Below are 18,658 nucleotides of genomic sequence, written 5' to 3'. Positions count from 1 at the left end.
GCATCATCTGTATCTATCTGTATCTGCATCATCTGTATCACCTGTATCTGCATCTGTATCTGTATCTATCTATATCTGCATCTGCATATTCTCCTTATTCTTCGAACACAATCAGATGCATATTTCATCTCTAACAATAGCACCTAGGAGGCTAAGGCAAGAGGAACAAGATTTTGAAAATAGCCTGGACTACACAGAAAGTTGTCGTCCCGACCCCAAGCCCATCCAAACATCTTTTAATGATGTACTAATCCATCCAGGAAACAGATGAAAGCTGTTCTAATCACAGGGAGCTTTGGTAGATAGAATAGAGGAACCTGGGGTCAAGACTGCATGCTCTCCTCAGTCACTTCCCGGCCCTCATTTTCATGCTATTAAATTAGCATCATGTTCACCATGTGTCTGCGGAAACTCTGCTTCTGATCCTTCATGAAGAAAAGCCTCACACTCAAAAACACCATTCCCTTTGAGACTAGATGTGTTTGCAGGAGGAGCTCACCCCATGAAGCCCTCCCAGTTTCCTCCCCAGCGCCAGAAGCTTTGCAAGCAGCACCAGGGAGGTCCAGAGTATCCCCAGCAGTCTGTAAGATGCCACCATAGTCACCCTGCTTTCATCCCTTGGGACCCTTTTCTATTTCTGCCTGCCTTTATTCCTCATCTTGTCTCATCTCACGTCATCTTGATTTTCGAGACAAGCTCCTTCTATGTGACTTAGACCAGCCTATAACTTACTACATAGCCCAATCTGGCATTTAATTCACAATCCTTCTGCCTCAGTGTTGGGATTATAGACATAGGCCACCACACCTTCTGCATGACTCAGTCAGCATCCATCCATCCATCCATCCATCCATCCATCCATCCATCCATCTATCCATCCAACCATGCAACCTTGAAAGTTTATTGAGCAACTAGTCATGATGGGTACTGTTATCAACTGGACATTATCTAGGATAACCTAGGAGACAAGCCTCAAGGCACACCTGTGAGGGATTACCTAAATTTTCTTAGCCTCTGGGAATACCTCGGGAATTATCTTGAGTAAATTAACTGAAGTGTGAAGGTCCACCATCAGTGGTACCATTCTCCAGGATCCTGGACGTCATACAAAGCAGAAAGTAAGCTAAGCACAAGCAAACATTCGTTGATCTCTGCTTCTTACTTTGCTTTGTTTTGCTTTTGATGCTACTTTGTTGTTGTTGTTGTTGTTGTTGTTGTTTTATTTTGTTTTTGAAACAGAGTCTCAATATGTAGACCTGTCCAGCCTGGAACTTATTATGTCACTCAAGCTGGCTTGGAAGGCCCAGAGTTCCGTCTGCCTCTGACTCCTGAGTACTGGGATTAAAAGCATGTACCATCATACTTGGCTGCTCTCTGCTTCTTGATTGTAGATGTAATGTAATCGATTGCTTTAAACCCTACTGCCTTGGCTTCCCCCAGCATGATGAACTGTACCTTTGAACTGTGAGCTGAATTAGACATTTTTCCCCTTGAGTGGCCTTTGCTAGGCTATTTTATCACAGCAACAGGAAAAAGGAGAAAATCAGCAGTACCAGAGCATCATTTACATGAAGGAGACCCACAGAGACCCCAGTAGCCAACCAATTTAAACCCACTGCTAAAAAAAAAGCAGGGGTTGGAAGGGGGATGCAAGTACAACCTTGAAGGGTTGTACAAGACACTCCTGAATGATGTCACCTCCCTCCAGGCCTCTGATGCCTCCACCTCTTCAGGCATGCTCCCTTCAAACTTTTCAATAACAACTAGGCTGCAGCTGCCTGACACACTTCATAAGCATCTTCCTGGCATGTCTGAGCTGGAGACTCCCTGGCTCCTGGTCCCTGGCTCCTGGCTCCTGGCTCCTAGCTCCTGGTTCCTCCCTCCTGGCTCCTGGCCCCGGAGAGGAAATGGAAATGAAATATAGTCTAACTGAAAATTTGGAACAGACAATGTTTCCTCAATGGGAAAAGAGTCTCCATGTCCAGAAATCCAGGAGGTGGGGACTGCAGGGAGTGGGGTCACTGGCTTGCCAGGAGTGACAGGAAGGTGAAAAGGGCAGGCTAAATCTCACCAGATGTTCACTGCTGATGGTGGGGAGCAGTGGCTCCTGAGAGCCCTTTGCTGTGCACAGAGAACGGTTCTACCTCGTGAAAGGATGCAGTTCCGCTGTCACTGACTCAGGGTTGTTGTGTGACTCTTCCAGCACGGAAGGCTTTTGTTTACTGGGGAGAGAGGAAGCAAACTCATTTCCTAGAGCACTGGTTCACGAAAGAAATGACTGCTGAGTCTCATGACTTCCAGGCAAGGGGGTCGTTTTTATGACGTGGTCGATGTGAAAAGGTGAAGCTTAGAAATCGAGAGAGTCGGGTTGCCTTCTGGCTCTCCCGTTCATGGGCTGTGCGACTCTGAGCAAGATCCATTCTTTCCCGGCTTCAGTTTGCTCCCATCAGAGGCCTGTGGAATGGTGATGGTTGGTTGATGAAGGCTGAAGTATGTGGACATCAGCCCCTACCTACCACCCTAGGTGGGGGAGAGAAGATGGTGGAGAGCCAGAGTAACTGAAAAAGGCAGATTCGACAGCAGAGACCCCCACATTCTTCCCCTAAGCATGTGCATCTGCCAGGAACCAGAAAGAGCGAGGAGAACCAATGGGGGGTTTGCACACAGTATTCACAAACAGGGTTGGAACGAGTGGAAATGCCAGGGACCATTGTTCACTTCACCCCGAGCAGGACTCACACAACCGGACAAGGCTTGAGCTGCAGACTAGCTCCCCGCTTGCAGGTGATGAGGAGGGATAGCCAGTAAGTGAAGGGTCAGAGCTTCAACACAGGGCAATGCGAGCTGTCTGCAGAGGCCGGGAGAAGTGTGGATGTTGCCCCACAAGCTGTGCTGTGAAAGGAAATCTACTGAAGTCAGAAGCCCTACTCTAGAACAGTGTTACTCCTTTTGAGCCAAGCGGTCCTGCTTACTTACATTTTTCTTTCCCAGAATTCTTTCCTTCCATGCAGCTGGCAGGACAAGAACAATATTAGTCCTTTCAGAAGAAAGAAATTTCTCTAAGAGTAAAGGCAAGCAGATTTGAATCTCATCCCTGCTGACTACATAATTTAAAAAAAAAAGTCATTTTCAGTGATTCTAACTTACGAAGTGAGAACAGCACTGTCTAGCCAGCAGTAAACAAGCAGCCGTTCATCAGCGTCTCAGGCTCAGGATTAACTTTAGAAGTTCTGAACAATAGCAGCTTAGCGGGTAAGGAAGATGGCTCAGGTGGTAAAAGGCTTGCTATGCAAGCATGGCAGGCTGAGACTGCTCACCAGCTCCCATGTCAAAAGCCAGGAACATACCAGCAATCTCATCTCTGGGGAGGCCGAGGCAGAGGGTACTTGGTACTCGCTGGCCAGTCAATCTAACCAAATCAGTGGATCCCAGGTTTGGTGAGAGACTGTCTCAAAAACTAGAGTGGGGGCTGATAGAAGACAAAATCTGACACCAGCCTCTGGTCTCTGCATGCACACCTGTGCATACGTGTGTGAACCCACTCAGGTGAACACATACAGACCACACCCCCACAGGAATATACTGAGAGCAAGATGTCCTTGGTCAGTCTTCAGGTCAATCTGCCAGGGGACAGCGGAAATATTTGTTACACAAATATTGAGGATGCTATTGGTGTCTGACAATCTGAAACTGCTCAGATGCAAATGTTGCTTGAAGGTACTCATGGGGGGCCCGTGATGTGGGACAGCAGGGGAGCGGGCTTACTGTGCAAGCCAGACAACCTGAGTTCAACCCCCAGTCCCCAAAATGGAAGGAGAGAACCAGCCCCCAAAAGTTGTCCTCTGATCTCCACATGCACAACATGGCACATGTGTGCTTGCACTCACGACTAACCAAATATACACATACTAATCTGTAAACAGTTTTTAATGTTCTCATGAGGCTGCCACTCATGTACTGACTCGCATGAACTTCCTACAGTACTTGGTACTTGGTAACCCCTGCTAGGTTTGTTGTTCTCCCCCTTTGGGTTTCTTTAGGAAGAAGGTGTGAGTGTGTGTGTGTGAGTGTGTGTGTGTGTGTGTGTGTGTTGTGTGTTGTGTGTTTGTGTAGTGTGTGTGTTTGTGTGTTGGTTATCATCTGCTTTTTGTTTCTTTCTTTCTTTGTTTTTTAGTTGCCTTCTGTTCCCCAATTGGCCCTGAACTCTGTTTTACACTTAAACAATCCTCCTACCTCACTTTCAAAGTAGCTGGCTCTCTTTGAAAGACAGGTATTATTAGATTTCAGCCCATGAATTTGAATTGGTAAATAAATCACATCTTTGTTTTCACAACTTTCTCACTCAGCTATTTTATCTAATCACAAATACAACCACAAACCTGAAGTTATACTAACAGCGCATGCTATCATCCCTATATTACAGTTGATGCGGGTCTCATGAAATATTGTATATACTCAAAAGAACTTTGAAATTAGACCTTATATTGAAGATGTCATACAGCATATATTTCGTGTGTTTAAATAGTTTCATATTTGTAAACTTGCTATCATGTGTGTCTTTGGCTCTTTATATTTTATACACTGGAAAAGTTCTTCAGAGATGGCTGCACAGGTTTCACCTGTGGGCTTCTGTGGGCACACAGGTCATAAAACCTGGTCCAAGCGCTGGCACAGACTCCTGAGACAAGAGGCTGTCGGTAGAGAGTTTTTCTAGTGATGTCCACATATTTATTCCAAACCTAGGTTGGGAGAAGAAACCTGCTCTCAGCTCCTCTGTGGGAGCCTGGAGCCCGTGGGCGCTCACCTCTCCTTCAGGCTCCTCTGTGTCTCTGTGTCTACCACAGACTATGTCTTCTCAGGCTTGTCTGCTTCCTCAGTTTCTTCCACAGTGACTGGACAAGGGTGGAGTCCCCAACTTGTATCTAGACTTGTATCCCTGAACTAGACTTGTATCCTCGTCCAAGCAAGCACACAGCCAGCTCCTCCTGTCAGATGAGGTGGGTATAAACGCACATGTACATCCCAACAGGCTAGAAACATAGGGGCTATTATTAGAGTGTGGGGTCCATTCAGTGGGAGTTCCAAAAGATAAATTCAAAATAGTCTTTATTTCCTAAGAATCTTGCTGACAGTGTGAGTGTAACCACCCCCCCTCTGCCCCACCCTCACCCCTCATACCCCCCTCCCTGCCCGTGACTGGTCCAGCCCAGCTTCACGTGGTCACCTCTCTCTCCTTCCAGAACTGGCTCCCTAGGACATATAAACCTCTTTGGACCTCACGCTTGAGCCAGCAGGGCTACCCATCCAGATACCTTGCAGCAGAACTTTCCAGAAGAAGCTCATACAGCCTCCCCAACCAATGTCCCTCTGTGCATGCTGCTGCAGCTGTGGTCCCAAGATGCCAGCTCTCCAACTGTTGTTTCTGGCCTGCCTGGTATGGGGATTGGAGGCCAGGACAGCACAGTTACGAAAGGCCAATGATCGAAGTGGCCGATGCCAGTACACCTTCACTGTGGCTAGCCCCACTGAATCCAGCTGCCCCGGGGAGGACCAGGCCATGTCAGCCATCCAAGACCTTCAGAGAGACAGCAGCGTCCAACATGCAGAGCTGGTGTCCGCCAAAGCCCGGCTCAGCTCCCTGGAGAGTCTCCTCCACCAGCTGTCCTTGGGCCAGGCTACTGGGACCAAGGAGGCCCAGGAGGGGCTACAGGGCCAGCTGGGTGCCCTGAGGAGGGAACGGGATCAGTTGGAGACTCAAACCAGGGATCTGGAGGTGGCCTATAACAATCTCCTACAAGACAAGTCAGCTCTAGAAGAAGAGAAGAGGCAACTGGAACAAGAAAATGAAGATCTGGCCAGGAGACTGGAAGGCAGCAGCCAGGAGGTTGCAAGGCTGAGGAGGAGCCAGTGTCCCTCAACCCAACACTCGCCTCAGGACATGTTGCCAGGTTCCAGGGAAGGTAAGAATGCAGGGTGGAGGATTTTCCCAACCCAGACGGTGGCATGCTTGCTGGTGACCCGTTACAGGGCTCCCGGGCTCCTCTTTCTCTTTGAAACGGCAGGCCCAGCACACAACAGTTGCCTCAAGGTGAGCAAAGCAAACACTTCTGCATGTTTCTAGCAAGTTAGCTACTCATTTAGGTCAGTGGATCTGAGTTCTTGTGCCCATTCATGACAAAGGTATCACTCCCTGCAGTCAAATGAGAAACAATGCCAGAGGGGAGCTATATGGTGAACAATCAGTAGAAAATGACCAGCTCTCCCCTGCCCCCTTTTCCAAATTTTTTTCTCAGAAATTGTTATTCCTACCAAAATGGCCTCTGTTTATGAAATGCCAAATGATTTGTGAAAATCAGTTTTATTATTACTATTATTGTCATCATCTTTATCATTATTAATTTATATAGGTTTTCAAGGCCATTATTAGTTTATATGGCTTTTTGATATAGGGTTTTTCTGTGAAGCCTCATCTGTCCTAAAACCTCATTCTGTAAACTAGGCTGGCCTTGAACTCAGAGATCCACCTGCTTCTACCTCACGAGTGCTAGGATTAAAGATGTACACCACCGTGCCTGATGGTGTTCTATTTTTAAATCTCCTATCTTGATAAGTAAAGAGGAAACAATTTCTCTATCAGGTCCCTTGGTGTGTGGCTTTGGAAAGTTTGCCTTCCATTGCTAAATCAAAGAGCGCCTGCTTTCCCTGGATAGCTCTGAAGTGGCGCTTCCCACAGAGGGGCTTCCCCATTTGTCCTGGCTCCTGCTTGAAGGCGGGTCCATGGGTGGATTAAGGGATGGGCATGTTATTCTCAATGGCTGGAAAACAGTATTTTTGTTTTCTATGTATCTTTGTTGTCACTTTTTGTGAGTGTTTTGTTCCCAAACGGTCATCTGTTTCATGAGGTGACAAATTCAGATGTGGGACAATTTTTCTAGATCCCTCAAAGCAGTTAATGTCAAGAAATAATGAGAATGAGGGGAAGGGTTCGTTTTAGATAAATCAGTCTAATAAAAGACCTGATAACCAAATGGGTGCACATCCTTAATCAGCTCCTGTATGGACAGGGGACAGTTACAGAAGGGGAGGAGTTGAGATGACTGCGAAACTTTGATAGGGAGTAATTATTAGGGGAGATCATGATATTAGCATTCTCAGGTAATATCGTAGTTATGAGGGACTCTATCCAAACCATGCATGTGCTCATGCGTTTAGAGACAAGCTATTAGAAACTATGTAGTTTACTCTCGGAGAGAGTGAGAGAAAGAGAGGGCACCATTTATGAGTAATTAATTTATGAGTTGGACCCTGATAAACAGTGCATGGGGAGCACAGTATCCTACCACATTTCCAGGGCTGACAATCTCCAAAATAACATGATGGAGTACACGCTTTCTATACTAAGCCTGGCAGGAGACAAGCTAACTCGCTCTCAGCGTGTTTGTTTCTTATCCATAACATGGCAAAGATTTCACACTGTGATCATTGTCGTGGGATACAAATGAATAACTATAAAAACAGGAATGATTTTTCTTGTTATTGAAATTTAAGTTCACATACAAAATCATGGGTGTCCATGGTCTTTTTAATATATACTATTATAATGTTAAAAATCTTGCTCCCTCCCCAACTACTGCCCTCCCTGGACCCCTCCTGATGCCTGCCTTCCCAGGCAGTGCCCACCTCAGTTTTTGCATCATGTGTATTCTGTTGCACTCCTCTCATTAATGATTATATGGTTAAATATTTATATTTAAACTGGAAGAGATCCAATTCTGAATTTGACAATGGAAGAAAGTGAGATCCTAAGGAGCTCAGGGGCTGAGGGTTGGGCAGCTGCCCTGTGGTTGCTAAGACTTCCACTGAGAGCGCAGGTGGAGAGAATCATCACTAGGCATTATAAGCAGCTTTCAGACTTGATTGAAGTCACACTCTCAACAAAACAAACTATGTAAGGAATAAAAAATATGGAAATGGAAAGAAGGGGCCTCATCAAATTGTTCTCCATGGGGAACAGAAACTCAGCCCTAGGGAACACATATTTCTGGATCTGACAGTTCCCCATCTATGAGAAATAGGATGCCAGGCTGGTTCACATAGAACTTGTACACAGTCAGAGAAGCCTGGGCAGGGAGCTGACATGTGGTCCTAGCAGGAGATACCCCTGAAGAGTCAGGTTGCCACAGCAACTGTCGGAGAAAGGTGGGCAGGAAGGGCTTGAGTACCAGAGGTGTTCAGCAGGATCTGGGTTGAGCAGAGAGAAGAGGAGGAAGCATCCTGGGCCACAGTTGACAGAGTGGCCACCCAGGAGAAGAAGTGTAATTGCAATGTTTGCCTCTGCTTGAGTTCTACCATTATGTGCAAATGTCATACAGTCATTTAAACCATACTTACCATAAAGTCTCCTTTCAGCAGACCCCGGATCTAAAGATAGCACCCAGGACAACTAACAAACAGGCTGATGGCTAATTCTTACTTTTCTAAAGTGTTTGTGTCAACCTGGAAACATCATGGCATTCTTTCAACCCATTCTCTTCCTTTAAATCACATTGACTGTCTTTTTCACAGTAATAAAAAATATGTACAAAAAAATTTTACAGTGCTGTTTGCATTGGCATATACATTAGTTACTAATAGGCTGAGTCCATAGGTCCAGCTCCCCTAGAGTATAAGGTTAACGACAGTCTCAAAAGCTTTTTTTGATGGAAGGATTGAATCTCAATATGATAAAGAACAAAAATAAACAAAAGACTTGAGAGCTTCAAATATCTGATACAATACAATATGTGTTATTTTTACAACCCCTTCTATATTCAAAATGAAATGTTGGTGATTTAAACATTTCAGAAAAATCAGAGTTTGGACACATTCTTACTCGGAACTATTTTATTTATGGTTCCTGTGTAATCCTCAAAAACAACCTGATATATTTGTACAGCTCACAATACTGGGGCTCAGGAGGCTGACTCATTTGCCCAAAGGGCAAGGCAGAACTAAATGAAACTACAACGTCTGGCTCGACCCAGGCCCCTTCACACAAAACTTCCATGCCTTCCTTTAGCAGACATGCCAGATGGCTCTCCTGGGGGATTCTGAATGCTACCAGAGCTCCTGGCTGAGATGACCATGAGGCCACCAAGAGGTTCCTAATCCAACCACGGCACCTGCCAACTGGAAATGAACCAAGTGGCTTCTGGAAGCCTTTCCTTGATATTCTGTGTTACTACGGTTCTTGTTTACAAGGAAAGTGCATGAGGCATGGTAAAGAGTGGGAAAAGACAGGAAGTGAGCCAGAGCTGAGGTCTCCTGCTCCCAACCGTGGGGTGGGGCATGGTGGGATGAGGATGGGAACAGAACCGCTGTGCCTCTGCCCTGTGGAAGGAGATCTGACGGGTGATTGTGCTATGTGGGTGAGCTGGGCAATCACCTGGAGCCTGAACTCTGCCGCAGGTGGGGGTCACTCTACAAGAGCTCAGCAGCTCCTAAAGCCACCAGTCACTGTCTGGGCCCAGTGAGGATGCAGAAGCCATATAGTACATTAAGCCAGGGAAGTTTAACAGATTTTCTTTTATTGAAAATAGATGTTTTCATACAATATATTCTTACTATGGTTTTCCCTCTGTTTATTCCTTCCAGTTCCTCCCTACCTGTCCCCTCATCCAGATCCCCCCCCCTTCCTGTCTCTTGTTAGAAAACAGACAGGCATCTAAGGTATAATAAAATAGAATGTAAAACAAAATCAAATCAGAATAGGACAAAACAAGTAAACAGAATGAAAACAGCCCAAGAAAATCATTCAGAAGTCCCATAAAAACACACAATTGCCAGCCATAATAATATACATGCAAAACCTGTGTGATTGAAAAAAAAGCCCTGATGTGATATTTTGAGATAAGAAGATGCCAAAGATGACAGTGGGTTAATTTTCTGTTAGTCATTTATCTACCGTTGGGGTGGTTTGTTTCCTCGGTGAGACGCCCTTGAAGAAAGTTAATTTTTTATTTACAAGTGGTTATCAATCAGAGATTGTTCCTGGGTTAGGAATGGGGCATGTGCCCACTTCTCAGCTCTAGGGCACTATCTGGTACAAACCCATGCAAGCCCTGTGCATGCTGCCTTTGTCTCTGAATTCATATGCATGTCAGTCTTGCTGAATTAAAGGGACTTGTGTTTTGGTGTCCTCCATCTCCTCTAGCCCTTACAGCCTTCCTGCCCCTTCTTCTACAGGGTTCCTGAGCCCTGAGGAGAGGGATTTGATAGAGACATTCCCTTTAGGACTGAGTGTCCCAAGGTTAGCTGTGGGTCTCTGCATTTGTTCCCATCTGCTATAGGAGGAGGCGTCTCTGATGATGGCTGAATCAGGTATTGATCTGAGTGTAGCAACATATTGTTAGGAGTTGTTTTATTGCTATGCTTCTTTTGTAGAACAGTAGTATTTGATTTTTACCCTAGGTCCTTGTCCTATCTAGTCCAGGGTTCTTGGTCACTCAAGCAGTGTAGAATGAGTTCATCTCATGGAATGGGCCTTAAATCAAATCAGACATTGGTTGGTTACTCAACAGCTTTGTTCCACTATTGCCCTAGTATATCTTCCAGGTGGGACACCATTGTAAATCAAAGGGTTTGTAGTTGAATTAGTGTTTATTCAACTTCAGTAGCAAGTAGAGTACCTTCCCCGCCCCCCGCCCCCCCGCCCAAGAACACTAGCCAGTTAAAAGTGAAGGCTCCAGATAGGCACCAGCTCAACTTCTCTGTGTTTGATGAGTTGTACAGATATTATTTTTAGCAATAGGGCCTTGCCATTGGTTTATGGAGAGAAGCCTATAGCCTTTGCAACAGCCTGGGTTGTTTGGGGTTCCCATGAAACTCCTTTGTCCAGCAACTCCGTTAGATAGAGCCCATTCCCAGTAGTGAAGCTTTGTTTGGTGATAAGAGATGTCTGTTTGGGGCTCTGTCTCCCCTGTCATTCAGTGATTTTATTTAGATCACCTTTATATATGTATATAATTCAGAAAGCTGTTGGGTGTTCTGTGTTGTATGAGACAATCCAAGAAAGACAGTCACTCCAAGGTAAATTTTAGGCCCCCTGTGGCAGCAGAAGGGTCCAGCTTCTGATAAACTGAATCTCAAACACCTGTTCAAAAGCATATTTATTGGTGGTTATCCAAAGATTGGGGGGGTGTAAACAAGTTCCTCATATCAAAACCCCTGATCTAGTCTATATGTTTTTCATCATCCCTCCCCCTTAGTCTTTATTGTGTACTGTTTGCGGTACCCTATAATTGAAGAGTTTCAGGTGTGCCAGGATCATCTCGTGACTAAAGTCATGCTAAGACTGCAAGGCTGCTTCAGCAAAACAACTCTATGAATCACAGAAAACAATCACTGATTTCTACCATGATTTCTTCAAGGGCAAAATACTCCTAGAAAACAATTATGAGGAACAACAATGCTGAAGTGTAAACCAAATAAACCCTCTCCTTCTCTCTCCTCTCTCTCTCCTGTCTCCTCTCTCCTCTCTCTCCTCTCTCTCCTCTCTATCCCTCTCTCTCTCTCTCTCTCTCTCTCTCTCTCTCTCTCTCTCTCTCTGTCTCCTCTCTCTCCCTCTCTCTCTCTCTCTCTCTCTCTCTCTCTCACACACACACACACACATACACACTTTTTGGTGTTTTGTTACTACTTCAACTATTTTTAGGAAAGTCATCTATGAAAACACCTAGCTGTATGCTTTTCTTTCCATTTTATTATCTCGGAAATATGAAATAGGTCGTTTGTTTGTTTGGTTTTGGTGGGTTTTGGTTTTTTGTTTTGCTTTGTTTTTTCAACACAGGGTTTCTCTTTAGTTTTGAAGCCTGTCCTCGAACTACTCACTCTGTAGCTCAGGCTGGCCTCGAACTCATTAAGATCTGCCTGTCTCTGTCTCCCCAAGTGCTGGGATTAAAGGTGTGCAGCACCACCTCTTGGCTAAATATGAAATAATTTTTGTGAGGTGCAAGCAGTAAGGAGTCTGACACTAGGAAAAGGTGGCTCACATTGACTATGACACTGGGACCTGTTTCCTCTGCATATGCTGGATTTTGGGGATCCAGTCTGTTTGGACGCTCGCCTTCCTGGACCTGGAGGGAGGGGGAGGGAGCTGGAGCTTCCCACAGGGCAGGAAACCCTGACTGCCCTGGGGGACGGAGGGGAAGGAGGGGGGGAGTGGGGGGAGTGGGAGGGTGTTGGGAGGGGGGGCGGAAATGGAAACTTTTATAATTTAATAAAATTTACAAAAAAAAGGTGGCTCACAGTGACCATCGTGTGGTGGCCTCTTCCCTTTTCTAGGAATTTCTAGAGGAAACTCAAACATCTTCCTTATGCAAATGATCTCAGAGAGGAACATGTAAAGCTTAATGAGCTACTGCCAGTCACCTGTACACTTCAAAATAGCAACAAACAAATAATATTATTGATGGATATGCAATTATTTTTAGCTGATCACTAATCAATGTATACATATATGGAAATATCACCTTACCCCATCAATATGTGTACATGCGATTATGTCAGAAGCAGAAGTAAAAGCATAGTTAAAAGCCAAAAGTTGATCTAATTCTTACAAGCATTATTACACATAGAACACATGAAATCCCTTCAGCTGCAGTGAATACTTAGCTGCTGAAATTCAAACACTGAAGAGAATCCTAATACCTGACTGTCTTTGAACTCCTGAAACCATACTTCATTAGCAATCAGTCTCCCTAGTGGAATTTGTAGAAATCACATAAGACTCTTGCTGTATTTTATTTTGTGCTCAATATTCAACACCATGTTAAATAGAGTGCTATGCAATCTATCATTTGTAAGCTTTTTAATTATGCATATTTTCAAATGGTCACAAAAGTAAAAAGAAAAGTGAATTCCAGTGAAACCACCACCCCAGTTCCAATAAGCTGCTGATGTGATTCCATCATTCTGCATCTTCCTTTACCTAGCTCCCAAAACAAATCTTAAAGTATTTGGTAACATATCAATTGTCACCCCACAGAGTCCGATCTTGTACATTTCTTCGCCAACTACTATGTGTCTCTTTCTTTGGATATAGTCTCTCAGTGGAACTTGGACACGCTGGCCTTCCAGGAACTGAAGTCAGAGTTAACGGAAGTTCCTGCTTCTCAGATATTGAAGGGGAGTCCATCTGGCCAGCCCCGGAGCAAAGAGGGAGACAAAGGTATGAAGTTAGATTTCTTCCCTTGAGCCCACCTGGCCATTGTGTGTCTTGTTCTGTGTTCAGTTTGGGGAGAGCAACTGTTCACTCAGGAGCCAAGACAGGTGACTTCCCTAGAAGCAGAGTTGGGGAGAGGGAAGTGAAACCTCTCTGCTGCCTCATCTAGATGGGTGTATAGGAAGCCGAGCTTTGCCCCAGAAGCCCTCTTCCTCCTCCCTCCCACCCTTGGAGGGGCGGGTATGTACCGTGCATACTCTTGGCATTTCTGACCTTTTTCCATCAAGGAAAAGTATGTTTGTACTTCTCCAAGTGTCCCGTGAAATAAGGCTGTTGTTTCCAGAAAGTAATATTGCCTGTGTTATTCACAATCCCCGCTAGTCCCGAAGCACGGAAGGTGTGAGCCCCTGAGGGAGAGCATCACTGTTTGCCTTTTGTGAGGAAGCTCAAGGCCTGCATGAAAGGATGGAGATGTTTCTTGAATCCCCATAAACTCAAATTCTCATCTATCTATTCATTATATTTAAAAAAATTACACTCTGTTTTTATGATATTTTAAATACATGTTTCAAATATGTGGGCCATTAAGTCAGGCTTGAAAAACTTTATCATACAGGAATTATACTCACAATGAACTGATTTCCTGTTTAAATAAAAGAACCCCAACTTGAAAATCATGAAGAACCATGTAATAAACACCCACAAATCCCTGCCAGGTTCAAGGAGAGATTCACAAACACAGTCAGAGCCCAGAACAGCCTTCTTCCTCACTGAATCACAAACACAGGCAGAGCCTGGTACAGCCTTCTGCCTTACTGAGTGCAAGATTCATCTCACCAACTCATCACGTGGGATTTGCTGTGTGTACTTCTCTAGTCCAAGCACTTGGGCATGTCTAATCACATCTACATTAACAACAACCACATTACCCAGAACTTTAAAAGAGAGAGAGAGAGAGAGAGAGAGAGAGAGAGAGAGAGAGAGAGAGAGAGAGAAGCCAGGGAATGGAGAGATAGCTCCGTGGTTAAGAAAACTGGCAGCTCTTTCAGAGGACCCGGGTTCAATTCTCAGCATCTGCACGGCAGCTCACAACTGTCTGTAACTCCAGTTCCAGGACATCTGAGCTCTCACACAGATTCATTCAGGCAAAGCACCAGTGCACACAAAATAAAACAAAAACAAATGAGAACACCAGGGCTTACAAAGCTAAGCACCTCACAGGGTGGCAGGGCTCAGATGTCAATCCATTCTGTCCCCACCTTCTCTGTTCTGCTCCCATAATCCTGCTATCTGTGTTTGGAAGACTTAAAGATACTAGAACATGGCATCTTTTTATTTTCTTTTTTAATTCATCAGGATGTGGAGAGCTAGTCTGGGTAGGAGAGCCAGTCACTCTGAGGACTGCCGAAACAATCACTGGCAAGTATGGGGTGTGGATGAGAGACCCCAAGCCCACCCGCCCATACACTCAGGAGACCACATGGAGGATCGACACAGTTGGCACAGGCATCCGCCAGGTGTTTGAGTACAGTCTGATAAGCCAGTTCGAGCAGGGCTACCCTTCAAAGGTTTACGTGCTCCCCCAGGCGCTGGAAAGCACGGGTGCTGTGGTGTATGCTGGGAGCCTCTATTTCCAGGGAGCTGAGTCCAGAACTGTGTTCAGGTATGAGCTGAACACGGAGCTGGTGAAGGCTGAGAAGGAAATTCCTGGAGCAGGCTACCATGGACAGTTTCCATATGCTTGGGGCGGCTACACAGACATCGACTTGGCTGTGGATGAGAGCGGCCTCTGGGTCATCTACAGCACAGAGGAAGCCAAAGGAGCCATTGTCCTCTCCAGATTGAACCCAGAGAATCTGGAACTTGAGCGTACCTGGGAGACCAACATCCGTAAGCAGTCCGTGGCCAACGCCTTTGTCATCTGTGGCACCTTGTACACGGTCAGCAGTTACTCTTCAGCCCAGGCAACTGTCAACTTTGCCTACGACACTGGTACCGAAGTCAGCAAGGCCCTGAGCATCCCATTCCAGAATCGCTACAAGTACAGCAGTATGATTGACTACAACCCCCTGGAGAGGAAGCTCTTTGCGTGGGACAACTTCAACATGGTCACCTACGATATCAAGCTCTCGGAGATGTGAGGAGGACCCCTGTATTCCTACCTGGTTAGGCTCCTGGGTGAAGCAGCCGCAGGGAGAGCCAGCCAGCTGCATGGAGCTTCCCTCTGCTCCTCAAGCATTCACTCACCCTGTCAACGTGCAGAGTCACCACCTGGCTAGGCAGGGATGCAGCCTTGGGACATGGACAGCTGCATACACTATGTTATCTTCTGTCAGCTTTTAAAAAGGTGTTCATCTTATAAAGTTTGTATCTTGCAGCAGTCGGGAGCAAAAGCTATAAGCGTGGCTGCTTCTTCATGAAGTCATTGTTCTTGCAAGCTGTGTGGTCACCCTGCTCCTTGAGAAACAACGACAGTTCTAGGGGGCCACTCTTGTGGCTAGAACTGTCCCTGGAGAGGGTTCGTCTACTGTAGTTTCTAAAGCTTCAGACAGCATGTAGTTGGGTAGCATTTAACCTTTTGCCCTGTGAAATAAAGTCATCTTACACAACATTACTTGTCCTTGAGATCTGTGGAAATCTTTGATTAAAAGTCAGATTTCAGTCATCCAACCGTGTCTCTGGGTTGGAAGATATGACTGAAAGGCATTATAGGTTTGTCTGTGACTATGTCTGTCTGTCTGAAAGGCTTGAGCCTGTTCTTTCCTGTTTTGTTCAAGGCGGCAATAGGTCAACAGTGGGATGCACACCTCCCCACCTCCACCTAATTGTGCTCTTGAGTCTTCCTGAACAATCTAGGCATCTCTTCTTCAGCTTGCCCTCTTTTCTAGATTATTTCCGGTTTTATTTGTTGTTATAGTTTTTGCCCTGAAGCTCACTATATAGACTGGGCTGGCCTCAAACTCAGAGATCTGCCTGCCTCTGCCTCCCAAGTTTAAAGGGATTAAAGGCCTGAGCCACCACTCCTGGCCCAGGTACCAGATTTTGTTTGTTATTTTGTTTGTTTTGTTTTTCAAGACAGGGTTTCTCTGTGTTAACAGTTCTGGATGTCCTGGATCTCACTCTTTAGACCAGGCTGGTCTGGAACCCACAGAGATTCACTTGCCTCTGCCTCCTGAGTGCTGGGATTGAAGGTGTACACCCCCATGGCTGGCTAGGTACCAGATTCTTAAACCACAACTCTCAGGTGAGCACACCTTACAGAACTTCTCTTCCAATTTAAAAATTATGATAAAACCAGGCAGTGGTGGCACACGCCTTTAATCCCAGCACTTGGGAGGCAGAGGCAGGTGGATCTCTATGAGTTCGAGGCTAGCCTGGTCTACAAGAGCGAGTTCCAGGATAGGCTCTAAAGCTACAGAGAAACCCCGTCTTGAAAAACAAAAAACCAAAACAAAACAAAAAATGATAAAACACATATAGTAAAAGTTACCATCTTAATCATTTAAATATTGCTACACATACTAAGGACTAGGTGACTGAATGCTTGAGATCTGTGGAACTCTCAGCATGTGTGGTCAGAGGACAATTTAAAGGAGTCACATCTTGACCATTTTTAAATGTACATAACAGGTCATTTAATGGCTTTGTGCCAACATCATCACCGTATGTAGAACTCTTTCCATCTTGTAAGAACTAAAGCTCATAAATAACTCTTTCTCCCTATAGTACCAATAGCATTGCTTCCTGTATGTGCACATTTTGTGTGTGTATGTGAATATATGTGTATGCATGTGTGTGCGTGTGTGTTCACGCAGGTATGGGGAAATCAGAGGACTATCTAGGTCTAGGACATTATTCTTCAGCCACCATCTACTTTTATCTTCTGTGTGTGTGTGTGTGTGTGTGTGTGTGTGTGTGAGAGAGAGAGAGAGAGAGAGAGAGAGAGAGAGAGAGAGAGAGAGACTTTCTTACTAGCCTGTCACTTGCCAAGTAAGTTTAGTCATTGAGCCCCAGAACTCCTCCTGTCTTCTCCCCCAAATCACAATCCCCAAATGGCTTCTGGGGATTGGACTCGGTCTTTGTGTTTGCAAGGCAGACTGAGCCATCTTCCCAGAGCTCTGCTTTTGAGTCACTGAAGTTATTTTCCTTCTCCATGGTGCAATAGTGGTAGCATATTTTATCTTGCCAATTCAGCTTGAATTTTACTCTGTTGGGGCATCATTCACGCCCAACTTTCCATCTCCCCACTCTTGCTGAGGTGATCTGTGCTTAAGACGGGCCTGCTTTCACCATGCGGAGGATCCAGGCAGATAGCCAGCGTTTGTTACCAACGTGCATATTTGCATGGCTGGTTCCACACGAGCTAGCCTCCACATCCCCAGCCTCCACAGTCTGCTGTCTGAATTCTATGGGTCCTACATCCCCCAGCCTCCACAGTTTGGTGTTCAGATCTCACAAGTTAGCCTCCACAGTCTGCTATTCTGATCTCTCGGGTACATTGTTTGAAAGACAGAAAAGGAGAGGAAGACTCTTAAATCTCCCCAAAGTTAAGGGGCATTTCAGGAGTGGGCCTGAAGCATAGGAACATGGGTTCCCTTTGCTCTTCTGTTGCTGTCCTTGCTGGAGATAGGCTATCTCTCCCAGGGGCCTAATGAGGACCAGTTCCTCTGCTGTCAGCTACCTGCACAAGGTTTTTGTATACTGCATGCTCATAGTCAGAAGGTAATTTTACATATTCTTAGGGTGATCTCATTTTGTTCAGCCCATCACATAAAGATCGGTGAAGAATTTCCCACTTTTGGCATCATGCAAAGGCCCTCAAACTTCTGGTATTTGAAGCATTTCAAATTCAGGAATTTTTAGTTTGTATTAAGATTAAGACTTCAACCTAGGACTCGGGTGGATGAATACAATGCAGGCCCTAACAACCGAGTTTTAACCACACACACTTTCTCTCTCAGACCCAAAGACCCTGAAGTCAGCATGCACAGACTCTTTCATCCTATGAGCTGCCAGGTGTCTGAGTGAGCAGGAGGAGAGAAGTGTCTCTGGGTCAGGAGAGACTGTGATGTAATTTCTCATAGAGTCTGGGTCAGGAGAGACTGCGATGTGATTTCTCATAGAGGACAGACAGGTGAGGCAGCCCAGCCGCTCCTTCATTCCTTCTCTCTCTCCATAAGCTATACCCTAGCTTTGGGAAAGAGCCCAAAGGAAGGACGGGTGGAGAGAAGGGACCTTTCTCTTCTCTGCTCTCAGGACGTTGCTCTCCTGTGTCCCTGGCTGCTTCTTCACCTGATGTTTTTGTGTTTGCTGTCACCTTCTACTTTTATTTTTTTTAAAGATTTATTTATTTATTATGTATACAACATTCTGCCTCCGTGTATGCCCGCACACCAGAAGAGGGCTCATTACAGATGGTTGTGAGCCACCATGTGGTTGCTGGGATTTGAACTCAGG

The 18,658-nt window shown here is 45.5% G+C and overlaps 1 protein-coding gene across 1 annotated transcript; it reads left to right on the top strand.

Annotated features, from left to right (window-relative positions):
• The first annotated feature begins 5,253 nt into the window (after window positions 1–5,253).
• Window positions 5,254–15,812, top strand: Myoc (myocilin). Its single transcript, XM_048421036.3, has 3 exons — window positions 5,254–5,960; window positions 13,082–13,207; window positions 14,558–15,812. The coding sequence occupies exons 1-3, from the start codon at window positions 5,360–5,362 to the stop codon at window positions 15,340–15,342; spliced, it is 1,512 nt and encodes a 503-aa protein (XP_048276993.3). The 5' UTR covers window positions 5,254–5,359; the 3' UTR covers window positions 15,343–15,812.
• Window positions 15,813–18,658: the final 2,846 nt, after the last annotated feature.

The sequence above is a fragment of the Myodes glareolus genome, chromosome 5 (assembly GCF_982192425.1).
Source record: "Myodes glareolus chromosome 5, mMyoGla1.1, whole genome shotgun sequence".
In the NCBI taxonomy this organism is placed as follows: domain Eukaryota; kingdom Metazoa; phylum Chordata; class Mammalia; order Rodentia; family Cricetidae; genus Myodes; species Myodes glareolus.
This window is presented reverse-complemented; position numbering and strand designations above follow the sequence as displayed.